This window comes from Lingula anatina, chromosome 1 (genome assembly GCF_051362555.1).
Source record: "Lingula anatina isolate TDL-2025a chromosome 1, LinAna3.0, whole genome shotgun sequence".
NCBI lineage: Eukaryota > Metazoa > Brachiopoda > Lingulata > Lingulida > Lingulidae > Lingula > Lingula anatina.
The window spans coordinates 5262327-5276447 of NC_141767.1; the positions used below are offsets into that span (position 1 = coordinate 5262327).

General features: G+C 34.2%; 1 protein-coding gene across 2 annotated transcripts in view; it reads left to right on the forward strand.

Moving 5' to 3' along the window:
• LOC106178567 (ADP-ribosylation factor GTPase-activating protein 1) overlaps nt 1-14121 on the forward strand; it is a 37875-nt gene that overhangs the window by 4676 nt on the left and 19078 nt on the right. The window contains exons 6-11 of one of the 2 annotated variants that reach the window (XM_087002293.1): nt 325-421; nt 4289-4345; nt 7270-7359; nt 9842-9901; nt 10630-10689; nt 13589-13737. In XM_087002293.1, coding sequence (XP_086858419.1) covers nt 325-421; nt 4289-4345; nt 7270-7359; nt 9842-9901; nt 10630-10689; nt 13589-13737 — 513 coding nt within the window. The remainder of the gene's footprint in view (nt 1-324; nt 422-4288; nt 4346-7269; nt 7360-9841; nt 9902-10629; nt 10690-13588; nt 13738-14121) is intronic. The other variant, XM_087002294.1, reaches the window with a different exon arrangement.

Genomic DNA, 14121 nt, shown 5'->3' on the forward strand with positions numbered 1-14121 from the left:
ATAAAAGTTCATATCAGTCTTTACAGTGTTAATTTTATTTTTATTTATTAATTTTTTTTTTTTTTGTGTGTGTGTGTGTGTGTGTGTGTGTGTGTGTGTGTGTGTGTGTGTGTGTGTGTGTGTGTGTGTGTGTGATCTAAATTTCCAGTGAAACTTAAACCATGCATACATGTTCCAACAATTTTATATATTTTTCATAAATTAGATAATAAGTACATTTTTAAATGTATATATAAGCACATTCTTCAAAGAGCTGTGTTATTTGCCCAGAATTTACTTTCTATGGCATACCTAAAACTTGAAACCCCTTTCATTTCTTTGCAGTAATCTCCCACCAAGTCAAGGTGGCAGGTATGTAGGATTTGGCTCGACTCCCAACCCACCCAAGAAAGATGACGACTTCATGGCATCTTTGTCATCGGTAAGTAATATTGACTCCAGGGAGTATTTTTCTGCATTTAGTTCATCCAGTCTTTCAAAATCATGATAAGTTTCTGTGGTGACATTGTCTAGTGTTTCATATCCAGCAGTGAATTTTGTCAGTTGTGTTTTGCACTCAGAGTTACAGTTTCTCAAACTATGGCTAAAGTGAATCATTGCCACTCATATGTTTCATGCAAGACACTGAGCTTACCCATTGTTTGAAATTACTATTATTGTTACTTTGAAAACAACACACTTATGTTGAATGCATCTTATTTCTCATGCGCAACAGAGTTAATATTTAAACCCAATAATAAAGACATAAGTAGAATCAATGCATGTCTGGCAGTACAAAGGGCAGTAGTAGCCTTTGCTGATAAGAGGACTACAGTATTTACTCCTCACCTTGCAAATTTATATAAATAAGTTTTCTCATAAAAAACTCTAAAATGATTTGGATACAGTGTAAAACAAAGAAAAAAGAGAGATTTTTTTTTTCACTGTTGCACCATTCAAAACAATTTTTTTGGTAATCGCACAACAACATCGCTCGTTAACCCTTATCTTTGCATGAGTCGGAAGGATCCAGAATTCACCGTAGATTGGATTTCAAGGTGTGTATCAGTACGCACTTTGAAGTATGAGACACGGCACCCTCTTGCCTGGTATGCATGCCTTGCTGATACTTCAAAGTGTGTACTGATACACACCTTGAAAACTGGTAGAGTGATCCAATCTACAGTGAATTCTGGATCCTTCCATCCTGTGTCTGGTAGTTGGGATGGCATGAACACTGATGTGTATAGGCTTGTGACTGCATTGAAAGGGATTGCGAAGCTGAGGGAAGGCTTCCCAACTACCACAATTACTAGTTTGTGTGGCATACAGTGTAAAAGGCATTGGTGAATGTAGTCAAGGAGTTCTTAAAGATATGAAGATATGATAAATAATTTGCTACAAAATTATTAAGGTGTTCCTTACATAATAGGTAATAATATTATATCTTACAATATGTGATTATAGTAAATCCACGTAATACTGTCATATATACTGGTGTGGTGTTATCCGTTTGTATTAATACATTCAGAATCAGCAACATGCTTATGAGCAAATGATTACTTCTCACAAGTAATACAATATTATCTTGTGGTTTGTCCAGTGCTTCACTAAACAATCTAATAATCTTTATATATTTTCTAGTTTTGAAACCATATTTTATAGCTACAATAAGAAGTGATTATTTTTAAACAGTCTAAAATTGCTTATAACCAAAATTAATTATATAACCTATAATGATAAAAAGATGTTGTCAAAATGATAAATGTGTCTTACTTGAACCCCAAAGAAATTCCAAAGGATTCCAAAGCACATGCATGTTACCATGCCAAATTTAATTATTAATAAGTGCATCAACTGTTTTGCCTGAGTCAGATAAAGAATAGCGCTTTATTAGTGGAAGTCTGGTGTCCTTACAGGATAGATTGGCTGCCTGTAAATTGAGTGTCAGTCCAGTGACATTAATATTCTAATAACTCACTTTGCAATATAGCAAATGTTATATAATTTCCCAGACTTGGCAGTCACAATCAGGCCTGATGAAGGAAATTTTCCCCACATTAGGCCAAGATTATATTAGGTAGAACACTGTGTTCTCAAACTTAGACAATAATATTCAGATCCTTTATTTGATGGAAATTCATTTTGACACTTGCAAACTGCTTTTGTTTCACTAAGCATAGTGAGTTCAAGGTTTGTTAAGAGAGAAGTAGGGAGGTTATGCTTGATAGAATTATAGAAATCAAAATCATTTGATCATGTTCCCATCTAATTAAGCCTAAAAGCATGGGTGTACATTACTAGTGAGATCTGATGGAACAAAAAGTTGATTTTTGCATTGAAACTGATCCAACTTGTCTTATATAATATATTGTTGTCATCAACTTTTGTATTGCTTAATAAGTGCTTAATCAGCACTTATATTATGTGCTCTTTTACCAATATTATGGTTCTTCAAACAATTATTCAAGATGGATGCCTCAAATCTATCTGTGTTTCTTGATAATATAGGTGCATGGAATTAATTGATCTTTCTAATAACGATACTTGTACCAATAAATAAATGTAAGTCATCATTTCGGCTCTAAGAATTATTCAAGTGTTATGAGTCTCTTCCTCTACCCAGTTGTTATCAAGCTAAAAAGCTTAAAAGGCAAGTAGAAGTCAATCTCTTCCCCCACATCTGCATCATAGGATACATGATTTAAAGTCTGTATAAAATGTACGGTTAATACATTAAGTAAAAAAGGTTGTTTTTTATGCACAGACTTAGATATATAATGTATCTTTATATATGAGGCAGTGAATGCCTCTGTAACAATTGTTGGATAACACAAATAATAGTTTATTACATTATGATCTTCTTATGTTGTCACTTCATTGTTTGTATAAATCAATGATTCTTTCAGAATAACAAAGTATACATTGATCTGTTGGTCTTTTTATCTGTTAAAATCCTACTGTAATTTTATGATTCTGTCCCCAAGAAAAATAAAACCAGTCTGGCTGTCAAATGATATGACATTGAATATATATATCTTAAATATGACTTCAGCTGTTTTATTATCTAGAATAGGCCCTATAAATCATGTCCCTACTTCTCACAGTTTCTGTGTTAAGAAACAAGATTGATTACTGTCCATGTGTCTTTCAGTTATGAGTGGGACATGTATGCTCAAATTAATTAACTTTAAATGCAGGTGGCAGTAGCAGTGTCTCCTGTTTGCTATTGCTGAGAACTGTCTGCCCACATCTTTTAATCTGTCTAGCTCATATCCCAGTAATAATGACAAGTGATGATGGATTAATAGATTTCATTTTGATAAATCATTGTCCATCTTATTTCTTATCAAATGCAGTTTATTATTACCATTCCTGTACTGAATTTTGCATCCTAAAGAGGGTGATATTGGGTTTGGTGGTTTTGGGTTTGAACTTAGAAATATAAAAGATAGTAAAAAATGGTGTTTAAACATATTACCTCACATCTGTGGAATAAGATTAAAGTTCGGCTGTCAAGCTACGTAGAAATCCATTTATATTCATGTCACATTCCTTGAAAGAAGACTGGAAAGTGTTCGATCCAATAGTGCGAAGGTGAACTATGTACTTTCTATAAAGTAAGCTGCTCGTTCTTTATCTAGAATAACCATACTGGAGACAGACATGTTTAGCAGAGCAATTACAATATGTTTACATAGATAAAATGTTCCAACATTGAGTAAGTACACGACATGTTTTTAGCTTTTAGATTTAAACAGTAGAAAGAGAGATATAAAGCAGCAGCATTAGAAAATCTTGATAATGTCCTCCGCAGAGGTACATTTTTCTCTTGGGTTGTATGGCGCCAGCTTCAGTTAAACACTGGCTGGTTTCCATTGAACTCTGCCAATAAGCCTCCACTAATTGTATTTCTCTGTACATGGAAGGCTGTAATATACCTTCCACACACTTAGTCATTAAAATATGACAGCCCATCTGCTGCAGATTTTGCGTTATTACCACACAGATTGATGTATTTCTTTTATGAAGTAGCCATTAAAATAATGAAGTGCAGTGAATTCAATATCAGTCCACAAAAGGTGAAAATATCTGAGCACTGAAGGTAACTGTGTGATGTAGACAATTGCTGGTAGAATTATGAAAGGTCATCATCTTTGATACAAGACGAGTCATCTCGGCCTGAAAAGATCTGCCTAGCTGTTTACCTAGTGCAATACTTTGAATATGGCACTGGTCATCATTGAAATAATGATTGCTGGCATAGCAGAAGAGAAATGACACAATGTATTGATTTATATTCTTGCAGGGTTGGGCATCTTTCACTCTCGGTGCATCCAAGTTTGCTGCCTCTGCGTCAGAAAAGGTGAGTGTTGTATACCAGACTTGTGTGGGATGGATACATATGGCGGTGTGATTTTGACGTGTAAAAGATTAAGTAGATTTTAAGGGGAATATGAGACTCTTAATGAAAATTCTATAAAGACTTCGAAAATTGTCCACTTTTATTACTAGCACTCAGTGAATTTCAGCAAAACTCTGTTGTAACTTTTTATGAATTTTTGGAAAGTGAATTAATACAGTTAAGATATATTTTGCCTGCTTAAATAAGTAGACATTTTAGCTACTTAATAGTTTGTAATGTGATCATTTAATAACTTTAATTTCAGCAGTGCTTTTACATTTTCATGTTTCCTTTAACAGGAATAATACAATATATTTCTCTCTGCCAATATTTATTAATAGCAATTTTTTGCCTTCATATTGTTTTCTGATGAGTTTTTTTTTTCTTTTTTTATAATTGCTCAGAAAGAGGGTATGTGCTAGTATTCAACCAAATTGCCCCACTGTGGTTTATTCTTTAGCTTCTTTCTTTATCATTTTGATGAATGATGCTCTTCTAACTGTTAGGTTCACTAAAATAGACCCCACAGTGCACATTTATATGCCCACTTCTCTGCCTCAGTCACAGATATTAGATTTCAATAGAGTTAGTTCAGCAGATAAACGGTGACTGAAAAAAAGACCCTTGTATCCTTTTCACCTTGCTTAACTTGTAAAAGGTATCACATGTCCCACATATAGTAAAAATGGTATTTTGTCGGGGGTAAGGAATAGTAGGTAACACCCCTATTGAGTAAAGAATGATGTAATCTAATCTACCCTGGCAAGTTTATCACTGAAAAGATGGTCTACACCTTACCTGCAGATCAACACAGCTAAGTGAGGAAGGAAAGAAAGTCATATTTTGTAACACATCGAACATCTTTTAGTTTCATAAATGATGTTATTGAATTTAGCTTATCAATGATTCAGTCCTAACTTGAGCTACGGTGACTCATATCTTGTCTGAAGAACAGGTACACTGAAAGACGGCAGGTATATTTTTTTTCTTAATCTTCACAATTATTTAGGCTAACTGGTGCAGTCTTTACTAACTGCAGGCTGATAAGTCTGATGCCAGGTGCTTAGTAGGATAAGTATGTGGCTTATTTGTGTGATTGTGCATACAAGTGTTGGTTTACGTCATTGCAGTGATGAAAATGTTCAGGTGACGAAAATGAGCTCTGTCATTTAGTTTCATAATTTATACACAGTGTCTGATAAAATGTCAACTGTTCCTGAAATCTTTTCTTTCTTTTGAAAATGTGTGCATGTAAGATTTCAGCTAGTCTTGCCAAAGACTGTTACTCTCAATATGGATTTGGTGTCAAATGTTGACATTTCTAATATGTACGTAACTGCACCACTGATTATACTCATTCTCAAAGTTTCTCTGTAATTCATGCCCCAGTTTCCAGTACCATGAAAACACCAACATCGGAAGGTGCATCATTGGTTTTCTGCTTGTTTTAGCAAAATGTCACTTCAATTTGCTACCTAATAAATTTGCATTGGAGACAATCCAGGGCAAAATTGATTCTAAGATGGCTTGACATTTAGCAAAGTTGCCAGTGCAGTTTTATTAGGTTGAAACTGTTAGATAAAGCTTATATTTAATAAAGGTGTGTTAGCCAGGAGTTATATGTGCCAGATGTGAAGTGCATTACTGAAATGACAGTCTACAGAGGAAGTTAAGTCTATTATTTATGAAGGACTCAAAATCTAAGCATACTCATGATCAGTAGCTTTCACCTCTGAGTACATTATCATATCATCAAGTCCTACAGTGTGTACCCCCTTGACAAGGATATGCAATATGTTTGGATCATGATCATGCAGGGTACATATTTGCAGAAAAAAAAATTCTCCCCCCCCCCTCAAGGCCCCTCTTCTTTCAAAAGGAAGTTCAGGAAAGTATGGAAGAATACATTTATCCATCTGTTATTTGAAAGTAGAGCTCTTTGTCCACCCATCTCTCCATCATTGCTGTAATGGATGCTGTCAGTTCTGAATTTTATGCCCATCTTGATTTTTTCTCACTTTAACACTTTGCCAAGGAGGTTATGTTTTCACCCATTTGTTTTTTTAATCATTTTATCTTTTTTTTAACAAAGTTTTAAAGATCTTGTTTTTGATACCCAAGCATTTCACGCTTTTGGCAATCTCTTTAATAATAGTGTTCAAACAATCTTTTACAATCTCTTTCAATCGTGTTCAAACAATTCATTACAGTCTTTGTGGGTGATCCTTTATTCATTAAAAAAATTTCTTATCTGAATGACTCAAGACATAATTAGGCCTGAAATTTCATACACCCAACGACAAAAAAGTTATGGTGTGCCTGACATATTTTTGTGTGACCATTAAGGCGTTTCCATGAAAATACATGTCAATGATTTTTTTTGCCATTTCAGTTTGAACTGACCAATGTGGAAGGCAGACAATGATAATATAATGATAGTGCTAAGCTAAGTTTGCCATCATATCCATGTTATGTGGTTATTTTGTTCTGAATTTTATGGCAGCTGTTCCTGTTTTTAAAGTCCAATCCATGTCCTGTGCCCCATTTCCACTTATGCAACTAGAATATCAATAGAATTGGTTCTGTTTTGAAGGAAGGTTAAGTACAAAAGGCTCCTTTCAAGCAGCTGGCGCAAATTATCAATGTGTCCCATGTTTTATGTAGTATTTCAGGTATGAGTGAGGGAGATTGCTGGCTAGGACAGGTGCACACCCTCCCAAGGTCTGTAATGTGGCTGTTGCAAGGCAGATTATATATATATAAAATATATGCAATGTGAGGCATGAGAGTACATTCCCCCTGTGTCACAGTGTTATGTTATATGGCCTGAAGTACTTATAGGATTTTCAGTTCTTACACTTAATTTCATGAATGTCTATTTCCAGGCGAGTCAACTGGCAAGCACAGCAGGACAGAAGACTAAAGAGTTGGGTTCATCACTGAATGAAACTATTGTAAAACCTACCAGGAACAAGGTATGTATAACTAGAGTTCTTGTTGTTTGCCCAAAGTATTTTCCCTAATGAGGGCAATTTTCTAGGAAAATAGAGAGGGAATGTAATACTGTCTCTGTATGTTTGAAAGGAAACTATTTCTGGTTTACTGCCTATTTTCATCCATTTTCAAGGGATAACGAGAGTTCAAGTCATTTATGATTAATTTAATTAATCAAAGAATGGTTAATTTATATTTTTTTACTTTATGAGAATATGACCTTATTCAATTCGGCAGCCTGCTTACACATAACAGCTTATTCAAGTTCACATGGCAGGAATTCTAGAGAAATGAGCTTTTTCACAGAAACTAGCTATGGCTGAATACCCAACTGCTGCTGGCAAATAAAGCTATCTTTCCTATTTACCAATTTACCTTCAACCTTCAGATGGATATTGACTGAATAGCCTTTTAACTTCAGGCCAAGCTTTCAAGGAATTATTTAGATTGTTTATTGGTCCTATTTTACTCTTACTGGCACTCCTAATTTTCAACTTATAAATGGTGGTAGCTTTGGTAATAGAGATGTTTAAATGCATAACATCCTCCAGTGGTTATTTACAATTAGAAGAGAATGAATTGTTTTCATAGTATTCTAAAAAACATTCTAAAATGTAGAGGAGTGATATGAAAATACGGCTTATTTTGTGAACAGAAATCACCTCTTTATATGATTCTGCTCGAAACAAAACAAATTATCTTATAGTAGTAAGGTTATTTAGTACAAGCTGGAATTTTTTCACTATTAACGTACAGCCAAAACTTGTGAGGGACCCTCATCAAGTCAGTCTGATAAAGGCCTCTGACGGGTTTGGAGTAAGCTAACTGTGAGAAAATTATCAGTTTTTGCTAAATAGCCTTTATTAATCCAACTATCAAGCAAATTAACATTTTGATCAAAACAAGTATGTTTTGGATGTTTTTGAGAAAGTGTAAATAACATAACCAGAAGGTATTAGTAAAAGGCAGGTGCAGGTAAAATATTCAAGGTCAAGGTCTACTTCTCAAATCACATTATTTGTTTTTACTTTATTAAGCGCACAGACATGGTGGTCTGGGCTGGTTAAAAAAATCAAAGGACTGAAGGATGTCCTGCACTTTTACACCAATATTTCAGTCTGCTTCAGTTCCAACATTAGCCATTTCTTTCATGTTATAAAACATGCAGAGCATTTGATCCAAGGTATCTACCACAAATGTACCTTTCAAATGTCGACCAATTTTAGTTTACAGTTTTAATGTGAAACTAGCCCCATGGGGACATTTTTAGATTTTTTTTTAGTCTTTTTGATATTAGGTACTTCAGGTTTAGCCCAGAATCTTTTTTTTTAATCAAATACAGGTAAAAAGAAGTAATATGGTTGTGGGAGTAAGTATCATGATTAGAATTTTAAGTAGTGTTGTTTCTAGACAAAATGAACCAGATTGATACACATTATTGCCATAAATCCATGTAACAACGGTATCTTTCCTTTTAACATTCTAAATACTAGGGGATCTATGGTTGGGTAAGGAAGTTGAAAACTTTCTTTGAAATATGTTTACAGTTATTCACCCTGTTACTTTGTGGCTTAATTTTGTTGTTGGTGTATCTTTTTGCATTATTGCTTTGACCTTTAATTGAGTTTTGGGAGTATTAAGTTCCTGTTTTAATGTACTACCAGTGGTATAGCCAATGGATCATTCCACAGAATTTTCTCCATGGTGAGATATTTGCTGAGTCAGTAGATTTTTCCAATTTTTTTCTTTCCCACATAAATAATATGAATAACAATAAAAAAGAAAGAAAAAATTTGTAAGATATATTTATACACACACACATCTTTTAACATATAAAAAAATAATTGTGTGTTTCTTGTGTGTGTGTAATATTATGACAGAGAAATATGTGGAATGGCCCAAACTGAAAAACAAGAAAGTACTTCAAAATTCAAAGTCATGCCTCCTCTACACAAGGTATTTGGCAAGTAATTAAGTGTTTTGATTAAAAAACTATTGAATATTTGATATGTTTTGGGTTCACATCTAGCAAAATCCTATCATGCCTACACAGAACATTATTTGAATTTATTAAAACTTACAAACTCATTAAGCCAAATTTTTTCTGAGAAATATTTTTTCTTATGGCCATGTTTTGATTTAACTGCACTTGGGGTCTTTGTTGTTGCACACAGCCTCTTTTCAATATTTGAAGAGTTTATGCATTTCTGATTCTCACATTTAATTGCGTATTCAAAAGGTGTTTACAAATGTGCGTGAGCCATATTGCACTGCATTGTGGCACAGTTTTTCAATAATAACAACAAAGTGAGATAAAGAAAAGCTTTACTGCTTTACAGCTGTCATTCAATCAGTACAAGTGTTGCCAACACTCTGTGTGAGTTAGTTCAAAGGTGCATTTTTAAAAGTTTCTTCTTAAGTTGTAGACTGAGTAGTGTACTTGTGCATGCTTTCTGTGTGTAGGTGTCTGATGGTCATTTGTTGGACAATGTATCTTCATCTGTAGGCAACTTTGCCACAAAGGTGAGTACGTTACTTGTTACGTGGGTACGAAAACAATAATTGACTCAGTGAAGCAAACCAGATAATATACAGTACAGGGACTCCCCTCTTGATTGGGATTTTCAGTTTAACCTTTGTAAATCAACTGAGACTTGGGTAAATAAAACAGTGAAAGAAAACCGGCTTTCTCTTCTGAATTTTATGTAGGTGTTACTGTGAGGGAGAAACCCTGTACCATTCCTTTCAAACTGGATTGCCACACAATCTAGACTTAATAATTATAAGTCTTATTTTTGGCACAGAATCTCATCTGGTTTGACATTTATGGTGGTCGTGAATAATGATACACACATTGTGAAAAACAGTTAAGTCAGAAAACCAACACTGTAGACACCGCACATGTCTGCAAACCATGGTGCTAAAGTTCAGGAAAAAACGTGTTTAAAAAGATTGTGTCCCTTAGGAAGTTCATTTGAATTACGCTGAACTAATGGCATCGAACGAAAAACAAATTATCTGCGCAACGTGTGTAGTGTTAAAGGAGCAATCTGGATCTGCAAGAATGAATAGTCGATTGTATCAGCTTGGGTAATTGATTTGATTGTGAAGTTCCTCCTTATGCATATGTAAATTAACTCAAGATTGTGTTACAGAACTTTGTGGCTGTAAATGCAATCACTGGTTTTGGGCCTTGTGCATTAATTTGATTAGGAATTGATCAATGGATGCTTTCCTTTGACTTCATCTAGGTAAAGGATGGTTCCATTCTAAATGAAATGTCCACAGGAATGAGCAGCTTGGCATCAAAGGTGAGTCATTTTGCAAAACTTAAGCTTGGTTTATCTGCATTTTTTCTTACTATTTAACAAAGATCCCAATTTAAAATTTACCTACAAAGTTTGCTTGGAAATTATTACCTGTAAACTATAGAATGTTTGAGGAGAAATTAGTTGCTAGAAGACCATGGTGTGTTCCTGAAGATTAATTTTGATAAAGTTTTGAAAAAAGTAAGGAATATTTGAATTGAAATATGATTTTGACAGAAAAAACAAAATGTTTACTTCTGTCTCAGACATGGGGAAATTGCCTGTCCAACTGGTCTTGACCGCTTCAAATGCCAGAGGACCTGCGAAAATTTTTAAGTCGCAGGTCCTCTGAACTGGCAAGGTTTGTGTGAAAGTCCAGTACATTATGATAAATTGCATGCAATCATAGACCTAATAAGATGCTAAGTTTGGACCAGCACAGAATTGGGTGGACCTGCAGATTTTTTGTAATACAGGTCCTCCGGACCCTCAGTATCTGCAAAGATTTTTTCTAATGACCGTTTCCTTGTTTTGTCTAAATCTAAAACAGCAATTGGAAGTAAATTTATCTGCTTACTTGTTTAATTTTTTAATATTGGTCGAAGTGAATGATTACTGAATGTGTTGTTATTATAGTCAGCTGAGTGATTATTGAGATTTGACACATAAGCAGTAATGAATATATGTGTTGTGTAGTGTGTACGTATTGCAAGCCACAAAGACGTAGGGTATAAATACATAGCAAGTGATCTTCAGATGGAAATACCATCAATAAGTAACTGATACCAGCATTTGTTAAAGTTCTGATACTCTTTAATCAATGCTGGTATCATAGTCTTACGTAAAGAAAAGAAATATTAGGTATCACCATGATAGACTTGGTGTACCATCAAATGTTTCAGTTGCTTACAATGAAGTACAGACTGAATTTTAAGACAGTCTGAATTCTAAGGTGCTTTAAGACATCTTGACTTTCATTTATCAAATTGGCATTTTGCTTGAATAATCATTTTAAGGTTTTGCATTTGGTCATGCGTGTTATGATTAGTAATCAATAACATATTGACATATTAAGATCATCAGAAAGCTTCTACTAATCAAATGAATGTTAGATAAAAATAAAAACATGAACATCGAGAAAAAATCAAAGGGTTAGATAGAAGGCATTATTTTAAAGGAAATTGAGGTATACATCTGGCAATGAATGTTATTTTGTTGAAGAAGCTGGGATCTACAGAAACCAAGCACAGGAACAATACATAGTGCCTCGATACGAAACCAGACAACTTTTGTGTTTTTAATCTCCAAAGACTATAAAAAAAACAATTAAGCTAAAAAATAGGCCAACAACATCAAGTTTCTTATGAGGTGAGATTGTATTTATTATAATTTAAGATTCCAATAATAACAAATAAATATTTTGATTTTGCCAATTCGAAATGTTATAGCAAAACTTCAATTTTCACGAGACTATGAATCCCCTTCTGTAGATGAGGGCCATTGCCTCGCTTTCGAGATATTAAATCTGTCGGTCGTAACGTGTAGTTTAAGTTTAATATCTAATGTCGGTTAATTTCGCCTGTGAACATGGGTTTTCTGACATGAATTATCTTAAATAAACCTTCCTACATTTTCGAATGCATTTTGTAGTAACATTCACATTTGCCAAGAAGAGTATTTTCCTGATCAGGAGTGGGGGAAGGGTGGAAAATCCCCTTGGGGCCACATATAACACAATAAATACGAAGGGAATCCCCCTACAATGAAGGGAAATTGAATGTTATTCTAAATAGTCCGATGGATTTGCTTTTTAATAAATACAATCAACAAAAGTTTAAGCAGTAATGAATATATATGTGTTGTGTAGTGTGTACGTATTGCAAGCCACAAAGACGTAGGGTATAAATACATAGCAAGTGATCTTCAGATGGAAATACCATCAATAAGTTACTAATACCAGCATTTGTTAAAGTTCTGATACTCTTTCTTATATAATAATATAATAAATATTTCTAATATAATTTCTCAAAACAACACCAGAAAGCTAATTGAATAAAATCAAACAGACAGTAAATACCGGCAGGCTTTGTCAATTTCACCATTTGTTTATTTCAAACAGCGCACTTTTCCCACATGCACAGTAGTTTGAATCCTGTGCTCAGAAACCATTGTTTACTGCCTGACAAAAGAGGGCACTGCATTCTTTTCCTTAAAGAGGGGATAATAATAATAATAACAAAGATTTAGTCTTACATGTCAAATTATTTTCATTTTCATGAGATTGTTGTAATTGTTCTTTTTGATAGCACTAGTCATCTAATCAAACCTTTAAGTAATGTATAAACAACTTACAGATGTCAATGCGCTTTTAAATGTTTTGCACCTAAATCAAAGTATCATGTAAGTACCATGTGTTTGAACTTATCATTATTATGTGAGATAATTGCTCAAGCTCTACTTAGACTATATCATGATTTGAGACCGGTTAGTGTCTTGGCCATATGTATAGAGGTTGAGCAAATTTCATACTACATAGAATTTTGCCTTAAAACTCCCCATTGTTCCAAAATCTTGAATTTAAACAGATCTAAATTTTTGGTGATGAGAATCACTTACAGTACTCTGAAACAAAATTCTGTGAAACAGCTACGTTTCGCTCTTATCACTAGAGCGTCCTCACTAGGACAAGTCTGTTGAATCAACATCACATATTTATTTTCGTTATCCCTGTCTCTCTTAACTCCAGTTATGTTTGCTTTATTGGAAAAACCTGTCCAACCTCTGACATCTTACAAACATATTCGTAAAAGATATCGTTACCTGATTTTTAGCATCTAGTTTGCATGTATTACATAGGGGAAATAGAAAGTTTTCAAATCTTCTTCTTGAACATATTTCACAGATCTCCAGTGCCAGCACCAAAGGCTGGAAGGACATTAATCAGATGTTCAGCAATGATAGGCGAGCTATCACAGCCAATGATGGCGGCCCAGGGGAAGGGTCTTCACTGCTGGGAGGAGGCGGCTATGGTTCCACCACAGGAAGTATGAGGTAATCAGGCCTTACATTACTAAAGAACAGTATTACCCTCTATGTATTACTAAATGGTTTGGTTTCTATAGCATGTTATATTGCTGATTTAGACTTGTGAAGAATGTTCTTTGTATACCCTTATTGCATATTTTAGATAATCTGAACCTTTGCTTTTTCACTTCTATGAAAATTTATGGATATTTCAGGTTCAGTAGCATAAATAGTAATTCAATATAGCACCATGGAGTAAAAAAAGTCCATTGCTCAGTACTTCATGGTTACCAGTTGCTTTGATTGCAGTAGCTGTGATTAACAGCACAATTGCAAATCTAACTTTCACTGCTAGGAATCCAGTGAGGGTTAGGCCACTACTATTATTTTTATATTTGACAGGCCGATTAA